Genomic DNA, 24,614 nt, shown 5'->3' with positions numbered 1-24,614 from the left:
GTTTTATACTCTGATAGACAGTAGACATACTTCTCTTAACAGCAAGGTTAAATTGCTTTGTTTTGCTTATAAAAGCTAACATAATTTTTTTTTATAAACAAGCTTTTAACAGGCAAAAAAAAAAAAAAAGATATACAAAAACCCTTAAAGATTTATATTTGTTTGTATTCCTGTTTGTGGAATGCAAACAAACATGTATGTATGTATATATATCCTCCTGAGACCCAAATAAAATTTTCTTTTTTTTTCCTTCTGTGATTTCCTACATCCTTTGGGTTAAAAAAAAAAAAAAATTCTACAATTTACACACTTTTTTTTACACAATTTTCACACTTTTTTTCTACAATTTACGTTTTTACTTTTTGTTTTTGTTTTTTATTTTACAGCATGTCCACTGTAGTGGACCACAGGACCCATTTTAGTTCAAAACGTCAGACAACAAAACTGTACAGAATATGGCTGTAAAGGGATATTATTCTAGTATTAATGTAACAAAAACAAAACAAAAACCATTTTTTTCTTTTGTATTGAAATTCCTGAAACAGTTTAGTCTAAAAAAGGGCAGAACTAAAAAAAAAGCAAAAACAGAAAAGAAGTGATGTTTATCCAACATTTTTTTTTACATAAAAACAATTTAAAGTTGATTGTCATTCTCTAATTGTCTCTAATTCTCTAATTGTCTGATTGTCAGACTCTAAATCAGAGTCTCTCTCATCTATCCTATAAAGAATCCTCTCTGCTTTATTTCTGCCTCCTACAACATGCAGTCATTAATTACGTGAAGATGGTCCTGGTGTCCACTATAGTTGACATTTAAAAAAGAATACTATTTTGAAACACAAACAAGTTACCAGCTTTGAAAGCTAAATGTATTGTTCCTGACACTTTAATAAACATCATAACTCTATAATGCAATATAATTGTTTAAATGATGTGCATGCTTTCGGTTTCATTTTCACTGCTAAATGCGGTTCATAATTCCCGCGCGGCTCTCAGACTATCGCTCTGTTCCATAAACTGAATATTGTTTACAACGTTTTTACCTATTATTCATAGCCTATGCAGGTTCTGTTCACTAAAGTAGACTTTATTCACCTGCCCGCCCGGCCGCCTGCCCGCCGTGTGGTAACAGGTCACAGTCAGCTCACGTCACGTGTGATTTTGCGGCCGCAAATCATCATAACATTAAGACAGAATTGCGTTTTTAAGTAAATTATACCTTATAGATACAGTATGTGGCTCTTTCAACACCATTTTAACACCATTGGTGTCCACGTTGCTGAACAACGTATGTGAAACAATGTGAACACTTGGGCGGCTGCCTTTGCTTCTCTCCTGAACTTGACAATATGATTGGCAGAATCGTAGAAATGCTGGGTTAAGATCGTCTAGGGGGTCGAATCGAGATTGTGATCTTTATTAATTGTGCAGCTCTATTGGCTAATGATGGTTTTCGGAAACGCACCGCAGATCGCTTTATGCAAATACCTCAACTCAGAAAGTAGCCGATTGCGGACTAATTTCATTGGCATGATGATCTGATGATCGCGTCAGTACTAACTTTAGACACGCCCTCCGTCACTGTCACTGTGTTTGTGGAGTGCAACTTTAAAACTTTTGCTGTTTATTAGCTATTCTTAACATTTTAACACTTTAACTGAAAGAAAAAAAAAGATTAACTGATGAAGGCGGCACAGTGGCTCAATGGTTAATATTTTTTTGTGTGTAGGAAGACATTTGTTGAAGACAATTCTGTTTCAGCTGTTTTTGGCTATATAGTGAAAGTCAAGCAGTTTTAAAATAACAAAGCTGCTTTGACTTATAGTGTACAGAATAAAAACGGAGCATTGGCATGGAGGGGACGACATGGTGGCTCAGTGGTTAACACTGTTGACACACAGCAAGAAGGTTGCTGGTTCAAACCCTGGCTGAGTATGTTGGCATTTCAGTGTAGAGTTTGCATGTTCTTTGCGTGTTTGCGTGGGTTTCCTCCGGGTTCTCCGGTTTTCACCTCAGTCCACAGTTGAATTAAATAATCTAAGTTGGCTGTAGTGTATGAGTGTGAATGCGAGTTTTCCAGTACTTGTGACTGGAAAAGCATTCACTGTGTAAATCTGCAGATAGGATCATTCCTGATAAAAACAGGGACTAAGGCGAAGGAAACAATGAACGAATGAACGAACAAATGAATGAATGAATGAATGAATGAATAATTGAATGAATGAATGAATGAATGAAAAAGAACACAATATGATCGATCATATACAGCATTTTATTTAATGTCATGTTGTGATTTTTTTCTAGTTGTTTGTAATTATGTATTTTGTAAAAGCTTTTGACTCTAATTGATGACATTGTGTACAAGAAATATGCAAATTAGCACTTTTTTATTAAATAATGTCTTTTAAACACTATTTATAAAATTTATAATGTATAAAATGTTTGCAATTCTCAATGGAAGTGTTTTTTTTTATTACACTATTCATCTACTTTGCCTTAAGCCCTTTTTTAAAGAAGAAGAGGCTTTTCTCCTCCCACTGCCAGTCCCAGTGTTTATCAACTGTTTCCTCATTCAGTCTGCGTGTGTCTGGCCCGGCTGTGCGGTGGCAAGCTGACTCCTCTGGTGCCTGGTTTCCTCCCTGTTTGACTTTGGGCTTCACAGCTCCGGCTCTTTGTTTACTCTGTCAGGAGGAGCAGGGCACTGACCTGGAAAAAGTGTCCAGGACGGGTTGTCTAGTGAAGGGAGGGGGGCAATGGGAAAGAGAGCTGGATATTGTGCTGATGTATAGACTCCTCCTGAGAGCTTCAGTCCTGGACAACCACATTTACTCTCTGTCTGTCTGTCTGTCTGTCTGTCTTTCTGTCTGCCTGCCTGCCTGCCTGTCTGTCTGTCTGTCTGTCTGTCTGTCTGAAGTTGAATTGAGGTGGCAAACATGATTTATCAATAATAAATAATTTATTTATAAAAATTATTTTATGTATCATTACATATATATATATATATATATATATATATATATATATATATATATATATATATATATATATATATATATTTGAGCAATATCACAGAAGTAACAGTGCAATATAGCTGTATATCAGCACTGGTGAGAGGCATGCGTTGACACGAGGTTGCAGGCCAAGTAGTGTAGTGTCTCTCTGCTTGTTGCTGGCTGTATGTGGGCAGAGCAATACACAAAGGGTAAAGAGGCTGTACGGGTGCTAATATTACTTAAATATCACACAGCTATCAGGCAATCAGATTCGAGAACCAGACAGATATTTAACCATTTTAAGGTCAAAATAATTAGCGCCTGTAAGCGATAATCTACAGAACAACCCATCGTTATACAATAACTTGCCTAATTACCGTAACCTGCCTAGTTATACTAAACAAACTAGTTAAGCCTTCAAATGTCACTTTAAGCTGCATAGAAGTGTCTTGAAAAATATCTAGTAAAATATTATTTATTGTCATCATGGCAAATATAAAATAAATCAGTTATTAGAAATGAGTTATTAAAACTATTATGTTTAGAAATGTGTTAAAAAAATCGTCTTTCTGTTAAACAGAAATTGGGGAAAAAACTAAAAGGGGGCTATTAAAAAAGGGGGGCTTCTAATTCTGACTTCAACTGTATATAGAATGCATCTTACAATGTAAAAACATAATTTATATATTTAAAGAAATTTGTAATCTTTTAGTATCAATATATGAGCAATATCACACAAGTACCAGTGCAATATGGCTGTATATTGGCAATGGTGGGAGGCATGCGTTAACACGAGGCCGCAGGCCGAATGCCTACATTCACACTCTGAGGCTTAGTGCTCAAATCTGATTTTTTCTTAGATCAGATTTTTTTTTGCATAGCTGTTCACATTGTTGTTGTAAATGTGGCAAATTGCAGATTTGCAGTATGAACAGATCGTGGTCCTAAACTGACCCGTATGTGCAAAAGTACAAAACAGAGAGCACAAAATGTCTAATTATGCACACAATGTGTATACTGTATGAAGCACGTTGTCAGATCATGCTTAATATATTATTGCCCTTTTCACAGACAACTGTGGTGTATTTCATGAACTGTAAATGATTGTTCTGCTACTACTAATGTGCATTTCGGCATTTAAAACATAACATAAGTCACTTGTGATTGAAAACACTGATCATTTGTGATTTATGGCAACTGCGGTGTACCACCAGTCTGACCACCGGTGTAGTGAACTCATCAAGGGTTAATGAGCAGCCGCAGACTGAACGGTGAGGGCGGAGTTGGTTTATCTCTGTTTGCAGAGTTATTTCATTTTACTTCGTTATAAACAACAAGCACGTGCAGAAGGGGGGTTTGAGTGCTTGAGCACCTGCCCTTTTTTCTTTTCAGAGAGAAAGTTCCCCCTTAAATGAAAGTGCCCCTCCTTTGTGCACAGATCCTCTATCCGCAACACCCACGCTGCTCTTCTGCTTCGTGATCAACCCGTGCCCCAATCCTTAACCAGATTGGTTAACTAGCACCTCTTTTGCATTCAAAATCTTTTTCAAAATGAACAACCAACTTTCTGTGGTAAAGTAATCGCCCTGATTGCCATTCTACTATGCTGCTGAGGAGTAGATCTTGTTTGCAGCACAGAATGATGACGCATGTCGCTTAAAGATTATGTAAAAGTCACATGAAATCCGACATAACTATTCACACTGCGGTGGCATTTCAAAACATCAGATTTGTGTCTGATTTAATAATGCATATGAAAGTGACACAAATCTGAAGTGAAAAGATTCGATTTTATACGATTTGAGCTGTTCACACTGTCATTACCTGAGTCACATGTGGGCAAAAAAATCTGATTTAGGCCACATTAGGCTGCAGTGTAAACATAGCCTGCTACGAGTGTGATTCTTATGTAAAAAAGAAAATCAAACATGGAAAGTCCAAAATCCTTTTTGTATGAGGAACTACTTTCTTCCACCATTCATTCACATCAGCAGATAACGTCAGAACTGCAGCGTCCGTTGCCAGTTTACAAATGTCACTTTAGAGCTAATGTTTGAATGCTTCTCTAGCGTAATGTCTAAAGTGATGACAAAACAGCTGAATTTGCTCTCATTTTTAGATTATAAGGCTGAACGGCATGAAATGCCATCAGTCTACAGAGATTTTCCAGTTTTTCTCTGTTGCAATCAGGAGATCACAATAATTACCCCCGAAAAAGCAAAGCAAACACCACCAGAAACACTACCAGACTATGGTATAAATACAGCTCTAAAACATACAAAAGAGAGAGATTGATTTAGAAAATCACTTACCAGTTTTATAATGATTTGATAGATCTTTGGTAGATCTAAAAAAAAGGCCTCCACAGCTGGAAAAAATCCTAGAGGAAACACTGAACTGTATTGAGTTTATTGATCTGCTGTTACTCTATGTGGGCTGAGTAATACAGACAGTTGAGGAGGCTGTACGAGTGCTTTTATTGCAGAATAGTACATGGCTATCAGCCAATCAGAATTCGAGAAGCAGATTAAGAATCATTCGAGAACCACCTTTAATGCTATCATACACATATCATGTTGTGTAGAATTACAATAATATTTAAATATATCTGTTAAACTTTTAAAAAACAAGTCATACATTTCTCTGTAATAATCCGTTAATAAATTAACTATCAATACCATTAATTCAGGTACATTTAAAATAGAGGTATCATTATAGATTATATAATTTTGAATTCATTGTTGGGATTATAATATAATGTAATATAATATAATATAATATAATATAATATAATATAATATAATATAATATAATATAATATAATATAATTAGCGCTGTCAAAATTAGTGCATTAACGCATGCGATTGATTTTTAATAATTAACACGTAAAAAAAAATTTATGCAATTAACGCAGTTGCAGGTTTTTTTTTACTTCATGTTGTGGTGGACGTGTGTTTAACATGCAAGAAATGTGGATAAGACCAAGGAAGCACTTTTTGAAGGGAAGTTTCTGTATAAAACAATTAGTTGCATCATCAGGCTCTGCAGAGTTTGATGCAATTTCGGGTGTTTCATTTTTAACTTTCGACTTCTGTTGTAAGTTGATACCGCATGGCGAACAAAGAAAATCCTCTGCATTTCGTGACTCGGTCTTCCTTTAAGGTAATAAAATCACTGCTTAGGCTACACGGTAGAATTTTGATAAGAGTATAATCTTAATCATATTAAAATAGGAGTATTGGTGTCTTATGTGAATGTACTCAGAAAGTCTCTGGTGAAGACGCGAGCTGTCAAAGACACGGCATTACTTTGCTTTTCAGCATGAGCCCTCCAAGTTTAGCGTGTTTCATCATTAAACACAACGAAAGCGTTTGCTTCGCGTTGTGTCAGAATCCTTGTGAAATACAGTAATACTTTAGGACGCTTAGTTTAAGCAAATTTGATGAACGTGATCATGCGTGTTGAATCTGAGGGGAATTGCTCCAGTATGGAAGGCCGTTGGGGCCAAAACGTATGCAGCGTGTTGTGTGTGTTTCTTTGTCAGGCCCATTGAGGGGTGTCAGTGTCAGGGGTGGAGTGAGCGACGTATGTGAGTAGGGGCGTGTGCGCGCGAGACGTACCTGAAGGACGGTGGGGGTGAGTTGCGCGCGACATAGGCTACCTTAAGAGCTAGAAGGGATGCGGGGAAGAGGGGTGTGCAATGTATTTAACGACCGGTTTGCGAGAAATTATCATTCATTTGCGGGCATTTGGGAGTCTCTGTGCACTTGCGGGATACTCCAAGTCTTAGCACCTGGGTGAATGTAAAGGAGGATTAAGCAAAATTGTTTCTACTCTATAACTAATGTTCTCAACTCACAGCAATAAAACTTTACAATGAGTGCAACAGTTTTTGTATTCTATAGTTTATTATAATTTTTCATTTTCCATATCTGCAATTCCTGTATTTTGGCATTTTTTTGCAGTCCACTTAGAATCCAACATGGAAATCAATGTTTTCTTTATTGGCATTGATTGTTTTGAAATTTAAATGGCATTAACATGCCTGTTTTAATTTCTGTAATAAATATGGCTGTCAAGCCAGGATCTTGATGGTTTATTGTGGGTATGTTATTTACATGAAGAAATCTGTGTTACAAGTTAAACAAAAATTCTATTAAACAATTATATTTTGAATTTTAATTCTAATAAACAATTATATTTTGAATTTAAATAGTTTTTTGTCTTGCGTTTACATTAATTTTACATTTGAATAGCCAAAATTACAAGTTTCAGTATTTTAAATGCGATTAATCGCGATTAATTTTTTTAAAAAGGTGCAATTAATTAGAAACTTTTACATAAATTTTTAATCGATTGACAGCACTAAATATAATATAATATAATATAATATAATATAATATAATATAATATAATATAATATAATATAATATAATATAATATAATTAATATAATTAATATAATATAATATAATATAATTAATATAATATAAGTTTTATGTCCTGTCATTAAATTACTAATTCTAATCCAACATCCTGTTGCATATTATTAAATCGTGATTAAACGGTGATTGCATCACTGCTATTGTTTGTACTGTATTTGAGAAAGGCAGCTGCTTGATCTCTGCAGAGCACATGTGAAGACTCATTTAGCTTGTTCCAGGCCTTCTTTGTGAGGTCTTGTCTCATCCTGCTTGTCCCACGGGGGACTGCTGGTATTTTTACCCCTCTTTTTTTTGAGGAGGCTGAGGATCTTCTCTAGGCTTTAATGAGATGAAGTGAGAGCTCAAGCAAACCTTAATTAAACCGAGAGCAGAAAAAAAGGAAACGTGTGCTCTGTCCATACATTAACTCCATCTCACCTCGATGCACATTCTCCTCTCTCAGTGTGTTTTTTGTTCTTTTCACGTAGGTTGCACAAACAACAGATGGCTTCGACGCCAACCTGTGGAAGGACAGCATATTCAAATCCAAGGTCACACGCTATCTGTGCTTCAGCCGAGCTGCCACCTCCAAAAATGTAAGTGGAAACGTGTAAGTTTTAACATGCTCGCTGAGAGTTTTTCTTCAGTTTTTTCACACATGCTGTCATTCGGCCTGTTTGCTTCAGTTTGTCCCTTATTAGATTTCAATGCAGATCTTTGAGGCGAAACATTATTTTTATGCTTTCAAGTTTTAAATTTTGTGTTAGGTTTTTATTAAATTTTTAAAAACTATAGCAAAACATTCAAAATCACTTTATTATAATTTTTCAATTATCTTTTTTATTTTCTCAAAAGGTTTTATACTTACATTGGGTACATGTCAGAGGTCACACATCTGAATACACTCACAAATATAATCACAAATTCTGTACATCCACTTTCTCTTCTTCAGCAATATACAGTATGCTTTCCTTTTTGTGCGCTTGTACACTAATGTACTAAATAATAAAAATGTTTTTAAAATAAATAATAATAATTTAAATAAATAAAATAAAATAAGAAAAAAAAACAAAGGGCGGGGGACAGTTAAGTAAAAATAATAAAAAAAAAAAACAGTAAAATAAGATATACATAAACATCAACAACAAAACTATGTAGGAAGTGATCATCACAATTTTAGGTTAACAGAAAAGTTCTGGGGCCTCATGTACGAAGACTAGCGTTGGATTCATACTAAAACATTGTGTAGACACAAAGCTGTAAATGTGCGTATGCAGTAAAAAATTCAGATGTATGAAACGGTGGGTACGTGGAATCCCACGCATATTCTCTTTGTAAATCCGACTTAACGTGAAACTGGGCGCATGTGCACGGGCGCGAAACCCCTCCCTGCCTCCTCCCCTTAACAAATATAGTAATGACTATACTTTGGCAAAACCAAATGAAAAAGCAATGGCAAAAGCAAGCAAAAAGAGAAACTTTGAACAGAATGTCAATTGGAGGGGCTCCTATCGGAGGTAGACCGAAGAAATACTGTGTTTGTCGTTGGAATAAGCTAGTTGAGTGATTTCCGCCCGTTTGATCGACAGAGACAACAAAGCTAAAGAGAGAGTGCATCAATAGCGCGAGTGGCGTAGCTCGTTAAGCGCATGGCAACATGTTTTGACACTGTCATTCATAAACCTGGTTCGAATTCAGCGTCCGATGAACTCATTCTTCCTTTTCCCCATTACATATCATATTTTGCCTACTCTTCATCACAAGGAAGACAAGTAGGAATCATTATTAAGTGTGTGTATTATTTTAAGCGCATTTAAGAATCACATATTATTTGCACATTTATTGATTGGAAATGTTTCCGATTCACATAGCCTATGCAAATTCATCTTCAGATGGCGCCTTTATAGCAATGTGCGTGCAATAGATTGCTCCGATTTTATTGGGAAATTTGGCGATCGCTGCAAGTTGCGCTTTATTGTTTGGCTGGTCAACTGCATGGTATGGAAATCTTATATACCTGCTAGACATGCGGATGATCCCGTCCCATACAGCTGCCATTTCATGGCTCAAAGATACTTTGTAGTGTGCAATTTAACATAATTGCCTCTAGGAGTCGCCAATGGAAATAAAACAAACACACACAAGAAATGTTATCTTTTTAAGAAATGTTGTTGTTGTTATCATCATCATCTATTTACTCTATTAACTGTCTTGGCTTAAAGTGAAGGATACAAACTGAATGCAAATACTTTTCTGAATTTACAATGTTTTGATATTTATTTATTTATTTATTTATTTATTTATTTATATTTCATTTTTCACTTGATGTTTGTGAAGTCCCAGCATGCTCACATATGAAAATTTGTTGCTGATCTCCAGTTCTCCCGAAGGAGTTTGGTTTATGATTATTCATAAACGCAGCTCTCTACGTTAGTAGTTTACGATTTCATTTGGCTCAATTAACCTGGTCCCTGTAGATTTTTCCGAATACCTCCCAGCCATTCATCAAAGATGGAGAAAACATCCAAAAAATGTCAAACTTTCGGTTATGGGGATTCTCGCTTATGAAATATGACACATCAAACAGCCACCCGAAATGCCTACTAAAGCAGCACCTATTTTAAAAGATTCCTCTGTGATTTGAAACTATTTGAACGTTTACCTCTGGATTGGCTAAGCTAAATTGAGAACGAACGCTGTTTTATGTGTATGTATCTGTGTTGAGAGTGAAACAGGTGGCTCTGTCATGCTGCTCGGGTTATCGGTCTTCATTTAAGGTGAACTATGTGAAGCTTGAGCTACCCTCATTTTATTGTTCCTACATTTGCAGTCTAAGCAAAGGCAGCAGATAAAATATGCCTAAAAAATTTATATGTTATAGTGTTTCTTTTTCTAGGAACAAAATTTATTAAGGTTACATTGGTATACCAACATGATGGTTCATTTTCACATCTCTCCCAGTTAATGCTTTAAACTTTATGTCCCTTTTGCACATTTGCAGAAGTTGATTTCAAGTTACACTCCAGCTACATGTCAGCAACGTCTCATTAGAGTATTAGTAGACAGTCTTCTTAACATTTGCTGATATACTGCACTAACATTCTCCTGACTACTTCTTTTGAAACAATGCTATTAAAAACAATTTACACAAACCCTTACTAATCCCAACCTAAAAAGTCTACTAATACTAGTTGCAATGTAACTTATAATCAATGGCGCAGTGGGTAGTGCTGTCGCCTCACAGCAAGAAGGTCGCTGGGTCGCTGGTTCGAACCTCGGCTCAGTTGGTGTTTCTGTGTGGAGGTTGCATGTTCTCCCTGCCTTCGCGTGGGTTTCCTCCGGGTGCTCAGGTTTCCCCCACAGTCCAAAGACATGTGGTACAGATGAATTGGGTAGGCTAAATTGTCTGTAGTGTTTGAGTGTGTGTGTGGATGTTTCCTAGAGATGGGTTGCGGCTGGAAGGGCATCCGCTGCGTAAAAACTTGCTGGATCAGTTGGTGGTTCATTCCACTGTGGCGACCCCGGATTAATAAAGGGACTAAGCCGACAATAAAATGAATGAATGAGTGTCCTTGCTTGGTCTGAAGACACACATTAGTAATATGTTTTTCTAAGACATTTTTTTTATAAAAGCTGCTTAATCACCCTAATTAATTAAAGGGATATTCCTGGTTTAAGCTAAACCCTGTATGTGAAAAAGTTTCAAACTAAGCTCTGTATGTGCATTAAAGAGTTTTTGTAAGTGGGTCTGGGTCTGCTGAGAGCTTTCTCATGTGTGTTTGTTAAAATGGCAAAAATAGGCTTGTTTTGGTGGTTCATTGTTATTCAGTGTTACATCTCACCGGTACATCTGCTTTTTTTAAATATGCGCTGTTGTAACAAAATGCCTTTTGCTGATTACCACAATGAATATTTTTAATAAGTATTTATCTCAGCCAATATATTATAAGAAAGTATCTAAAACAGTTTTTTCCCTTTGTTGCAAGTGTTTTGAACAGATGTCTGCGGGCCACAAGGAAATGTTATAATAATATATATTTTTAAATGCAAAATGGAAAATCTGGCATTGTTTGCCCTCATGTCATTCCAAACCTGTATAACGTTCATTCTTCCTTTAAACGTGAAAGATTATGTTTTGGAGAATGTTGGTAACCAGACAGGGAGAACATGCAAACCCCACACAGAAACGCCAACCGACACAGCCGAGGCTCGAACCAGCAACTTTCTTGCTGTGAGGCAACAGCACTACCTACTCTGCCACTGTGTCGCCTATATTATTAAAGTAAAACTTATTATAAAAAATATATATTATTACATAAAAGTAAAAATTAAAATCGATAAAAAATGTAAAAATATATTATTAAATAAAAAATATAAATTATATATATATATATATATATATATATATATATATATATATATATATATATATATATATATATATATATAATTGCATTAAAATTTTAATAATAATAAAAAATACATATTATTAAATACAAATATATTATTAAGTAAAAATATTATTAAATAACTTGACTTCTAGTTGATCATTTTGGTATTTGAAGTGGCTTATATGAAAGGCAAAGGCCTCTAGATTATGCTTATTTCACCAAAATAAAATATAATAACCTTGATGTTTAATTATTTAATTAGGACAATAAGGTCTGACTTTGCTAAGGCAAAAGTCTTGCCACTTAAAAGAAATAATGTACAGTATAGAATATAAAGTAATAGTGCAATGTAAAAATAATTAATATTGTGTATGACTCCCATGAGATTGGACGACTGCATCTAAACATCTCAGCAATGACTCAAATAACTTATTAATGAAGTCATCTGGAATGGCAAAGAAAGCATTCTTGCAGGACTTCCAGAATTCATCAAGATGATTTGAATTCATCTTTAACTCTTCCTTCATCTTACCCCAAATATACTCAATAATGTTCATATTCGGTGACTGGTCTGGCCAATCCTGGAGCACCTTGACCTTTTTTGCTTTTAGGAACTTTGATGTGAAAGCTGGAATATGAGAATGAGCGCTATCCTGCTGACAAAAGCCCTCTCCTGTGGTTTGTAATTTAATGGACAGTACAAATGTTCGATGCTTCAAGATCTTGATGTTGCTATCAACTCTGCAGATCTCACCCCCATGCCGAATGTGATCCCAAACCAGGAATTTTCCTACACCAAACTTGGCTGATTTCTGTGAGAATCTTGAGTTTATGTGGGTTCTAATAGGTCTATTAGTGTATTTGTTGTAATTGGGATGCAGTTTAACAGATGATTTATCAGAAAAATCTACCTTCTGCCACTTGTCTAAATAAGTAAAAGTCAAACTATTAATGTTGCTCTTACAACGGGATTGACGATAAGACTTTTGTCAGGTAGTGTACATACAGTATGTCCATGTTTATGTATCTAAAGCATGAACATCAGCATGTGAATGCGTTCGGAAACGCATTGGATTTATGGAATAGTACAACGTGTTTATGTCGAGTGAGTTAAATTGTTGATGCAGTATTATTTGATTTTTTTATTATTATTATTATTATTATTTGATGTTTTGAGCCCAGTGATGGGTTCCGGCTGGAAGGGCATTCACCCCGTAAAACATATGCTGGATAAGGTGATGGTTTATTCCACTGTGTCGACGCCTGATTGATAAAGGGACTGAGCCAAAAAGAAAATAATTAAATGAATGATGTGTAGAGCTTTATTGGATAAAGAACCACTGTCACATGGAGTGTTTTGACAATATTTTTGGTTGCTTTTCTAAACTAATCTCAGGACGATTTCTGAGGGATGATCTGTCAGATTTCATCTAAATTATCTTCATTTGTGATCTGATGATGACAAATGTCTCATGGATTGTAATTACATAGGTGTAAGTAATTAATATCAGAATTTACATTAGGTGTGCAAACTGGTCCTTTAATTATTATCATTAAAAATGCATGCCAGGCCACTGTAAAGCAGTGAACATATCTTAATAAAGACAGCGCCAGCTTAAAGTCTAACCTCCGGGAGAGTTCTGAGATTCAGAAACGACATAGCAAAGCATCACTGTGGCTGGTTTGCCCAGGCCAATTCCTTCCTGTTGATCAAGTTCAATGAGAGCTGCCGTTTTAGTATGTAGCACATCAGTCCCCTCTGCCACCTCTCCAGCGTGGAGTCTTAAAATGTGTGTCTGCACTGTTTTGAAGTCCCTGACGCTAATAAAACATGGCAGCGCCATCAACAAAGGCTATTTTGTCTGTCAGTCAAAGTGGCCCCCACTGTAATTGTCTATGACAAAAACAGATTCTACAGAATTAGCCAGTGAATTATGTGGTGGGAAGTAAACAGTTTGTGATTTATCATACTCAGGGTTGGAGGTAGATGGCCCTTTGTCAGGTCCTGATGGGAAAAATCTCTCCCGCGTCTTTTATTAAAAAAAAAAAAAAGAGAGAAACGTGTTAAGAAAAAACAAAACCTCATGCATAGTAATAGCATTCATCCATATTTGTACCCTCCAGTCAGAACTATGAATAAAAATGGTCCATAGTGGTAATAACTGCCGGCTAACAGTAGAGACGGCTTCCAGAATGTCGGACTCATCACGTCACGCCACGCTTGCTGCACTCTTTCAGGGCTTTTGCTGCATTATTGCTATTTATTACCGTGAAAAATGGAAGCGTAATGAGCGCAGGCTGGAAAGGCTGAGGGAAAAAGTCATGCTTGAAAATGTCAACTAAACAGCTCCTGATTGTTTTCAAGTACTCCCTGTTCTGAAGCACAAGCAATTTGGCCTGCCACCGACTGGCCCGAGCGCTGGCTGCCATGTCTGAAGATGATGGCTAGCGCACAGGTGCTCGCATGCTTAAAAGAGGGCAGCAATTCAACAAATCTGTGTGCGAAATATTACAGCAGCCTTCTTTATTGTAGGTGGGTCAAAGACGAAGCGTTCTGTTTTGGTGTCTACCTCAAAAAAAATTACAAAAGGGATTTTATATCTATAAAAAAGCCTTTCGAAATCAAGTTTAGATTCATGTTTAAATGTTTAAATGTTTTAAAGGATCATTTGAGGAAAGAAAATGCCAAATTACAAAAATAGGGGTGAAAAAATATCCCATGTTTATTCTGAGCAATACTTTTTGAATATATGAAATAACACGTATTAAAACTACTGTAAGTTAGATTTTTTTATTCAGTTTATTTAACTACTAAGTATTATTATTTAATTTCATGTACTACGGTTGGGGTTAGAATGTGAGTTAGGTGTAGGGTAAGTTAAATGCAATAAGTGCATGGAGCATGTGTAACTAAGTCACTTATATTTTAAACTACAGAAATTTTTGAAAAACAGGTAAAACCAATTAAGCATGCAATTAAAGTTTTCTAAACCAAAATCACAGTTTGAAAAATTGCGATTTTAAATCACGAAAGCTGTGATTATTTCAGTGCTCTATCAAATATGGTAACAAGCATATAGTTCTGTACAGTTCTGACAGTTTGTAAGCACATTATCCTGAACAATGTGAAAAATGTAACAATCTAAATGTAAAAGTTTTAAAGGTTTTATATAGAATTATATATGTTTTTGGTAGCACTTTTACAATATGGTCGTATTAGGTAATGTTATTTAATGCATTTACCAACATGAACAAACAATAAACAATACATTCATCACAGTATTTGTTAATGCTTGTTAACCTTATTATTAGTTAATATAAATAAAGTTGTTTATAGTTAATTCTTGTTAACTCACGATGCATCAACTGATGTTAACAAGCATGAATTTGGATGTTAATAATGCATTAGTAAACATTAAACTATGATTAATAAATGCTGTACAAATATTGTTCATTATTGGTTCATGTTAGTAAATACATTTAACATAAGCGATATTAACGAATGAAACCTCATTGTAAAGTGTAAACAAGATTTTTACAATTCATTTAACTTAATTTAAAATACAGTAATCATTTTTCTTAATTGTCATGACAACTGCCTACTTCATTTTGAAAAATAGCAACAGTGTTTTAGAGGTTTTAAATAAACAGTAGCATACTATGTGATTATGCTTGTGATTGTCTTTTTTTTTGGTGCTGTTAAAACAACCACAACCACTGTATTCGTCTGATAGTTCCAAGGGCATTATCAGAACTTGGCAAACGTGCTTTTTCCGTTCACGCTCCCAGGGCTTGGAACGACCTGCAAAATCAGCTCAATCTTGACACTCTTCCGACTCTGAGTACTTTTAAACATCTTTTATACAACATTTTAAAGGACACCTGCAATTGTTTGTTATGAGCTGATGTTTTTAAGAATGGTGATTTTGTAATTTTGTGGTATTGTTTGTGATTTTTATATGAAACTTTATGTGTTGCCTGCCATCTTGACCAGGTCTCACTGGAAGAAGAGACAGTACTGTCTCAATGTGATCTCCTGGCTAAATAAAGGAAATGAACCACATAAAACCTGTGGCTCTTTTATGAAATGGTAGTTAATTACATTTTACGTCACATATTTCATTAGACAAATCACAGTTAGTTTTTTTTTTTTTAATCATGCAGCCTTAAAACCTGTAGTGCACAGGTGTCAAACTCAGTTCCAAAAGGGCCGCAGCTCTGCACAGTTTAGTTCCAACCCTAATTAAACATACCTGATCAAACTAATTGAGTCCTTCAGGCTTGTTTGAAACATACAGGTAAGTGTGTTGGAACTAAACTGTGCAGGGCTTTGGCCCTCCAGGAATTGAGTTTGACACCCCTGCTGTAGTGCTTTAGAGAGTAGAGACTAAATATAATAATTAAATATTGAAACGTCTCAATGATAGGAAGATAATAAGTAAATAATGTACAATTTTCACAAATCTCAGCAGAGAAATTGATCAGTTTGGTATTATATATCTTGTATTCCTATTTGCTTAAATAATAAAAGAAAACCTCCACAAAAGTGTTTTCATGACATTCAAAAATGAAATAAAATAAATTAAATATTTGAGACGGCAACCAAAACAGAAAAAAGTAAAATGTGCTGTCTGTAACGAGGAGACTGACACGTAGGGATCCATTATGCAGTATTTATTTATCAAGCTCTCACTCAAACACACAATATGCACCAATGTGCAAACACACAATCAACAAACGTCTTAAAGGTATCAAGACTGGTGGTAAACGGACACAGAGGGATTTACCAGACATGGGTCAAAGGCAGGCTGCGTGAATCAGAGTCCGTGTATCAGGCTTGGGTCGTGGGCAGGTAGCGAGTATCAGAGTCCGTGTATCAGGCTTGGGTCGTGGGCAGGCAGCGAGTATCAGAGTCCGTGTATCAGGCTTGGGTCGTGGACAGGCAGAAGGCGAAGCAGAGTCAGAAACAGGCTGGAGTTGTACACGAGAGATCAGGCAGGAAACAACGCTCAGTAATGCTGGCCGGGGCTAAACAAGACTTCGCACTGACTGAGTGTTTGGAACTGGCTTATAAAGGGTACGTGGGTCGTTAGCTTGATTCAGAACAGGTGTATGCACAATCAGCGTATGTGGATGATGTAATGCTAGAAGTCCGGAGATGGCGGCCTCTGCTGGCCAGCGAGGGGAATGACTGGGACCGAGTCGGTGACACTGTCATACCAATAGACCAACAACACTGCATTATAAACAGTATTGCAAGTATTTTTGTCATTTGATGCAAAGATTATATAATACAAACAATAGCTTTAAAAATATATTTCAAGAAAAAAAAATCTACATATCAAAACTTTCAAGAACTTGTAAAAAGGGTCCACAGTCAGCCGATTCGAATGTTATCACTCGATTAAATGGGTGTTATCAGCTGATAGATATGGGCCTACTAGTAGGCTTAAAAGGCTGTTATCATCCATCCACATGGTTAATTAGCTATAGATCACATACGGCTGCATCTGGAAGTTAACAAGAATTATTTATATTGTTTATTAAATTTACCATTAATTGTTTTTTTTTTCTGTCTACCCCTACTCCAACTCTAAACTAAAACCATTACAGGAATGTAAAAACAGATCTGAATCTGGAGTCTTGTCTATTAGTATAGCTGATTAACAACGAGAATTATTTATATTATTTATTAAATTTCCCATTTATTGTATTTTTTTTAACGTCTACCCCTACTCCAACCCTAAACCCAACCAATACAGGAATGTAAAAACAGATCTGGATCTGGAGTCTTCTCTGTTAGTATAGCTGATTAACAACGAATATTATTTATTAAATTTCCCATTAATTGTATTTTATTAACGTCTACCCCTATACCCCAACCCTACTCAGCCATCAAAGTAATGTAAAAACAGATCTGGATCAGGGGTCTTCTCTAGTATAGCTGATTAACCATGTGAATGGATGATAACAGCCTTCTGAACCTACTAGTAAGGGCAGAAGGCCCCTACTGGCCCATATCTATCAGCTGATAACCACTGATAATGCTCATTCAATTGAGTGATAACATTCAAAGCGGGTGCCATAGTAAAAATATGTCCTTAAACTAAATTTAAAAAAAAATTTGCCATATAAAACTACAAATAATAACACTTTTGTGAGTGAAAATGTATGCTTGATAAAAAAACAAATATCTATAATTAAATCAGGACAGACACTGAAAAAGAAATGAAAACTAAATCAGTATTACAGTTGAATTGTTTTGATGCTTAAAATCCACTTTTGGTCTCAGACCCAGGTGTGATTCATGCATAATTGAAACACGCCTGGTTTCAAACAGTCTTTGAAAAGTGCTTTCATTGGCATAATGCTGGTATAATCATGATTATATCCCTACATTTTGTGGCAGAAGCAATTATGCAACGTGGTGGTGGATATGAAGCTGATGGACCTGAAGGACTGTTTGCCAGAGGGCTTTACTCCCATCCAAGACACCATGGATACCCGTAAGCACGGTTTCCTTCAGAAAATTCTGTTTTCTTTTTCATCCACTTTCTCTCTCTCTCTCTCTCTCTCTCTCTCTCTTCTCTGTAGTCATCCTGAGGGAGCGCTTCTCCAGAGCTTGTGAATGTGAATGTTTCATGGGCTCAGGTTTAGCTTAATTTATGATAGCGCGAGCGAGTAAAATAAACATTTTGCCCCGGAGGAAGGAGGAGAGGAGAACGATGAGTCATTGTTTATCTCTGCCAGAACCCAGCTTTTTCTTTATGATGTGCTTATTTATTTATGTATTTATTTGTGCAGAGCGGGAGTGGATGGTGGTTATCTAATATTAATGAAATGCATTCCCTTGATGCTTTAGTGCTTTTTGAGTGCTACGTATTTCTCCCCTTCTCGTCTTCTCTCTTCTCCTCTCACCGCAATATTCTTTTGGCATCGGGAGTGAGGGCAGCATGTTTATTATTTTCATTATTATTGCATTTACACAGCCCTCGCCCCTGACGCCGCCTCGAAACGAATGGGACGGGCTCAGGAGTAATATGGCCCAGTCTGGTAGGAATTGCTAAAAAAGGAAGATGGAGTCTCGTCGGGTGCTGATTTTAATGCGCCGCTTTATTGTGGTAAAGTCATGTTTAATAGATGCCACCGCCACTGTATTGTGGTTTCATTCTCAGTCACGTCGGTTATATCATTGATGCTGAAGATTCCCTTCTTGCGCCCAGTGGCGTTTTTATGTAATTATGATGGGCTTTCATATACTGCTGTGATGTTTTGGGGCTTAAGGCGCATATAGGTTGCATTTATAAGGGTTTTAAATATTAATACATATTTTAGCTTGTCTGTTGGAAAAAAAATTGTGGGGAAATAGGGACATTCATATATTTATTTATTATTTTTTAGGAAGTAGTTTTAGCTCCTTAGTGTAGGGGCTTTTATTCTGGGGACCCTCACAATGAAGTCTATCTATCTATCTATCTATCTATCTATCTATCTATCTATCTATCTATCTATCTATCTATCTATCTATCTATCTATCTGTCTGTCTGTCTGTCTGTCTGTCTGTCTGTCTGTCTGTCTGTCTGTCTGTCTGTCTGTCTGTCTGTCTGTCTGTCTGTCTGTCTGTCTGTCTGTCTGTCTGTCTGTCTGTCTGTCTGTCTGTCTGTTGAGTCATTTAGCAGATGCTTTTATCCAAAGCGACTTACAAATGAGGACAAGAAAGCAATTTACACAACTATAAGAGCAACAATGAATAAGTGCTGTAGGCAAGTTTCAGGTATGTAAAGTGTAAGAAGCAAAACATTAGTAATATTTTATTTATTATTATTATTATTTTTTTGTTATACAGATAGCGGTAGAACCCGAGAGGCAATTGCAGATTAGGAAGGGAAGTGGAGAATAGTTGAGTTTTTAGTCGTTTCTTGAAGACAGCGAGTGAGTTCGGGAAAGTGATTTCTTCCCTCTTTGGGATGGAACCACGAGGCATTCCACATTCATTCACAAAACGCAAGTTTCTGGAGGGTACATAAATCTGCATAAGTGAGAGCAGATAAGAAGGAGCAAAGCCAGAAGTCGCTTTGTAAGCAAACATCAAAGCTTTGAATTTGACGTGAGCAGCAACTGGCAGCCAGTGCAAATGGATGAGCAGCGGAGTGACATGTGCTCTTTTAGGTTCATTAAAGACCACTCGTGCTGCTGCGTTCTGAAGCAGCTGAAGAGGTTTGATAGAGTTAGCTGGAAGCCCGGCTAGTAGAGAGTTGCAATAGTCCAGTCTGGAGAGAACAAGAGCTTGAACAAGGAGTTGAGCTGCATGTTCAGATAGGAAGAGTCGGACCTTTCTGATGTTATAGAGTGCGAATCTGCAAGATCGAGCAGTTCTAGAAATGTGGTGAGAGAAATTTTGTTGGTCATTAATTGTTACTTCAAGGCTTTTCACCGTTTTGGATGCAGTAATGGTTGCCCCATGCATCTGGATTGAAAAGTTATGACCTGGTGGTTTACAGTGTCAAAAGCAGCTTTTGATGAGGACTGATGATTTAGAGTCTGCTTTAGCCAGTCTGAGATCCTCCACGGCCGAGAGCAGGTCAGTCTCAGTTGAGTGGCCTTTCTTAAAGCCAGATTGCTTGTTATGTCCATTATGTTGTTTTGAGTAAGAAAGTCCAGGACTTGATTGAACACAACTTTCTCCAGAATCTTGGCCATGAATGGAAGCAGGGATACTGATCTGCAGTTTTCAAGTAGGGTTTGATCCAGGTTGGGTTTCTTTAGCAGTGGGGTTACCCTAGCCTGCTTAAATGAAGTGGGGAGTCAATAGATGTGTTAATTGAGTCAGTGTTGGTATGACTGCAGGAGAGATGGCTTGCAAGAGATGAGAGGGAATGGGATCAAGTGGACAGGTGGTTGCATGGCTAGATAGCACAAGTTTGGTCACCTCAGACTCAGAGAGCTGAGAAAAAGAGGTGAGTGTATGTGGTGTTGTTTGTGTATCTTGCCTGTTTGTCGTAGTAGCACCAAATTGAGCACTGATTTTTGCAGTTTTGGTGCAAAAGAATGTAGCAAAGTCATCAGTAGTAAGTGTGGAAGATAAGGGTGGAGGAGGAGGACAGAGGAGGGAGGAAAATGTTTTAAAGAGAAAGGGAGGATTGGTGTCATTGTTGATTTTTTTTGATAGAAGTATGTCTGTTTTGCAGAAGTAACATCAGCCGTTAACAAATTATTTAATCACATAAGAAATGTGATTAAATACAGTTCAACTAAATTATCAAAAATTGAATGAAATAACTAAATAGGTTGAATATATACAATATAAATAAATATATACAAATCAGTTAGATTAAAATAAATGACAAATATTTTAAATGAATGAATAAATAAATAAATAATTGTATCCATAAACATATACAAAAATAAAACATTTAAAATAAAAAATAAAAAATTAAGTAATTATAAAGTGCTCCGCATATATAAGTACACCCCTCATAAATCTATCTTTTAAATTGATATTTTAAATAGGAAGCTATACAATGTTATGTGTGTGCATATACATTAGATTAGTTAGCCAAATCCAAATCTGGAGCTTATCTAATAAATAACTTACGATAACAGTCCAAAAACAAGTACAACCAAATTTATTTTATAAAAAAATCTTAAATACAAATTTAAAAAAGAGGAAAAATCAAGAGAAGCAAAAAAATTTAATAAAATAAATAAAGAAATAAATAATTGTAATTATTGAATTTAATTGTATTATCTTTCAATTTCTAAATATGTTTGGTGACTAAAATATTATTTTAATAAATATATTTTAATAAATCTGTTTTGTTTAAATGCACCAAAATACATTATGAAATGCTTATATTCATTGAGAAATGGATAGAAATATTCAATATATATTTTTTTTTTCAATATATACAAAATGTCGTCAATTATGCTGAGCACTGTATAATATCGTTCATATGTTTCTGTGCAAAATAATCATGCTAGTAATCACCCAGTTATGGTTCTGATTAGGTGTATACTATTTATGCCTAATTTCATCTCATCTCATACAAATAATCCACACATCAAGTCAATCTCATACAAAAAATCCACTAACTTCCCTAAACAGAAAAAGGTTACCCTTTCCTCTGGGATCAGATAAAATTCCTCTTGAAATTCTCAGTCAACTCTCTATATACTCAAGTGTATCCTTTAAGTTATAAAAATCACATCCAGCACCCAAACACATTTTTAAAATGTAATTTCATACATAACCTTTTATTGATCCTCAAGGCACATAATGTTGCATTTATAAGATGTTCAAATATTAATGCACATATCTCTGTCTAAATACACCATTAGGAAATATAATTTTTTTTTATAAAAACAGACTGTTGTGTCATAATTTACATGTCTTCCCAAACCCAAGCAGGTCAAGGAAATAAGTTTGACGCATTGATTTTAGCTCAGAATCTATGAAAGATATAAAGGCACATATGGATTCTAGTGTAAATGTTTTTAGACTGCTGATAAATGAAAGATATAACGAGGGCTGTTTATGTTATGACTGTTATTTCTCTTTCTGTCTCAGAGGAACAGGCTTTGAGGAAGGAGCGGCTGTGTGTGAAGTTCGTCCCCCGAAACAGCACCGATACGGCGATCTGCGATGTGCTTATACAGGGAAAATCAAAGCACAGCCTCGCTAATTATACATTTATAGGGTAAGAAATCATATATCTGGATAAAGCGAGCATGCTGGTATCACAAACATGAGAGTTATTTCTGTGTGCGTTTGATGTGGATGTTTTTTTAGTCACTATTCCCTCTGAGGGGGAAAGTAGTACCAAAGTAAATATCCTGGAGCCATGTTTATAATGCTGTCTGAATCGTCATTTTTTAAGCGAAGTGGATTGTTGTTCTGGTCTGCCGGTGTTTTTTTGACCGGCTTGTGTTTCCTCTGGTGCCCCACAGTGCCTGCGGCCTGCTATAGGCATTATGGGAACCTGCTTTTCTTGTGTAGTTTTTCCAACTGTGTTTAAAGCCACCCAAGACATGTCTTAGAGGTATTAGATGGTATTTGAATGACAATTTTTTATGCTTCATACTATATAGAGTAGGAAAATGTCTGTATAGGGCGTTTGCAGGTTTATGTATTAGATTTTAACATAATGATTTGAATATGGTGATTTGTTGCTAAAAACAAATATTATGGGTATTGTATTTTTATCATATATGTTTAATCTATTAGTTAACTGTTATTATTATTAATATTGTTCGGGATTTATTGATTAATAGAATGTTCTGCATGCTTATAAGTGCTCAGAAAATAATTCAAGATATTTTTGTAACTTATATGAAAATTACTTTTACTGTTACTTTAAAATCATTCTTGACCCTGGAGTTATGTTGCATGGATTTTCCTTTATGCCAAAAATCATTCGAATTTTAATTGAAGTCCATGTTTAGTGAAGAATATTTTTTAAATTTACTACACTAAATATATATAATCTCTTTTTATTTATTTTTTTACTTGGCTTAGAATTTCATTTGGACAATTTTAAAGGCAATTCTCTTTATGTTTCATATTCTATATTATTTTTTAACCCTGAAACTGTTGGATCTTGTCTAAATATTGTTCTATCCTAAATAAGTAAACATTAAAGAAAGCTTATGGTGTAGAAATCTCAGCTTTTTAAAAATATTATTTTTAATTGATTTTGTGATGCATGGTTACATTTTTATTGTGTGACCCAACTTTTTTACCATATAATGTGTAAATACCACTTTATTATTTAACACTTTACCACATTATTATTTAACACTTATTTAACATGTCCTTTCTAAAAAAAAAAAAAAAAAGAAATTGACACCAAACCTTTGAACATGTAGTGCATAGTTATCACTTTTCCTGCAAAATGTAATGCATTTTAATCAATCAATCAATCAATCAATCAATCAATCAATCAATCAATCAATCAATCAATCAATCAATCAGTCAGTCAGTCAGTCAGTCAGTCAGTCAGTCCGTCAGTCAGTCAGTCAGTCAGTCAGTCAGTCAGTCAGTCAGTCAGTCAGTCAGATAAACAAACATTACTGTCCGCAGAAATTATACACTGAAAATAATATCTGTAAATTGACAGTTTTTATATTTTTTGTGATTCATGTTTTTCCCCCCACTTATTTATGCTTTTGAATCGCATTATGGGACTTTGATCTTACTTCCAACAACTTTTAACCTTAAAAAAAGTTTTATGAACATTTGTAATAGTTTAAAGTGATATTTTGTCTGGGTTGGTGTTGTATATTATGCTGCAAAAACCTTGTAATAAGCTGCTAGTGCATTTTCTGTTATTTTAAGAATTTATTCATTCATTTTTGGCTTAGTTTCTTAATAATCTGTGGTCGCCACAGCGGAATGAACCGCCAACTTAAACAGCATATGTTTTTATGCAGCAAATGCCCTTCCAGCTGCAACCCATCACTGGGAAACATCCATACATACTTATTCACACACATAAACTACGGACAATTTAGCCTACCCAAGTCACCTATACCACATATCTTTGGACTGTGGGGGAACCCGGAGCACCCAGAGGAAACCCAAGCGGACACGGGGAGAAGATGCAAACTCCACACAGAGACACCAACTGACCCAGCCAAGGCTTAAACTTTTGACCTTCTTGGTGTGAGGCGAACGTGCTATCCACTGTGCCACTGTGCAGCCTTTAGGAACTTAGTTCTCTATGCATTATTTCTTTGTTTATACTTTGTTAAACTGTAGAGTTGAATTTCCAACATCAAAATTTGACAGAGCAGAGATAAACATTCCAT

The 24,614-nt window shown here is 35.7% G+C and overlaps 1 protein-coding gene and 1 long non-coding RNA gene across 12 annotated transcripts in view; one reads left to right on the top strand and one right to left on the bottom strand.

The window, feature by feature from the left end:
* Positions 1 to 24,614, top strand: part of mvb12bb (multivesicular body subunit 12Bb) — a 148,861-nt gene that overhangs the window by 12,737 nt on the left and 111,510 nt on the right. For all 11 annotated transcript variants that reach the window (XR_015496728.1, XR_015496729.1, XR_015496727.1 and 8 more), the window contains 3 exon segments: positions 7,905 to 8,012; positions 18,217 to 18,313; positions 22,375 to 22,504. Coding sequence is in view for 8 of the 11 variants with exons in the window: in XM_087262562.1 (XP_087118688.1) it covers positions 7,905 to 8,012; positions 18,217 to 18,313; positions 22,375 to 22,504 (335 nt within the window). In the remaining 3 variants the exon portion in view is untranslated.
* On the bottom strand, positions 13,268 to 17,912 carry LOC147842731 (uncharacterized). Its single transcript, XR_015498232.1, has 4 exons — positions 17,020 to 17,912; positions 16,122 to 16,434; positions 15,870 to 16,001; positions 13,268 to 15,524 (listed from the first exon to the last, which is right to left on the bottom strand). It is a non-coding gene; the product is annotated as an uncharacterized LOC147842731 (long non-coding RNA).

Source organism: Danio rerio, chromosome 8, assembly GCF_052040795.2.
Source record: "Danio rerio strain M-AB ecotype USA chromosome 8, GRCz13ab, whole genome shotgun sequence".
In the NCBI taxonomy this organism is placed as follows: Eukaryota; Metazoa; Chordata; class Actinopteri; order Cypriniformes; family Danionidae; genus Danio; species Danio rerio.
Note: the sequence above shows the minus strand (reverse complement) of the source record. Positions and strands in the feature narration are given on the sequence as shown.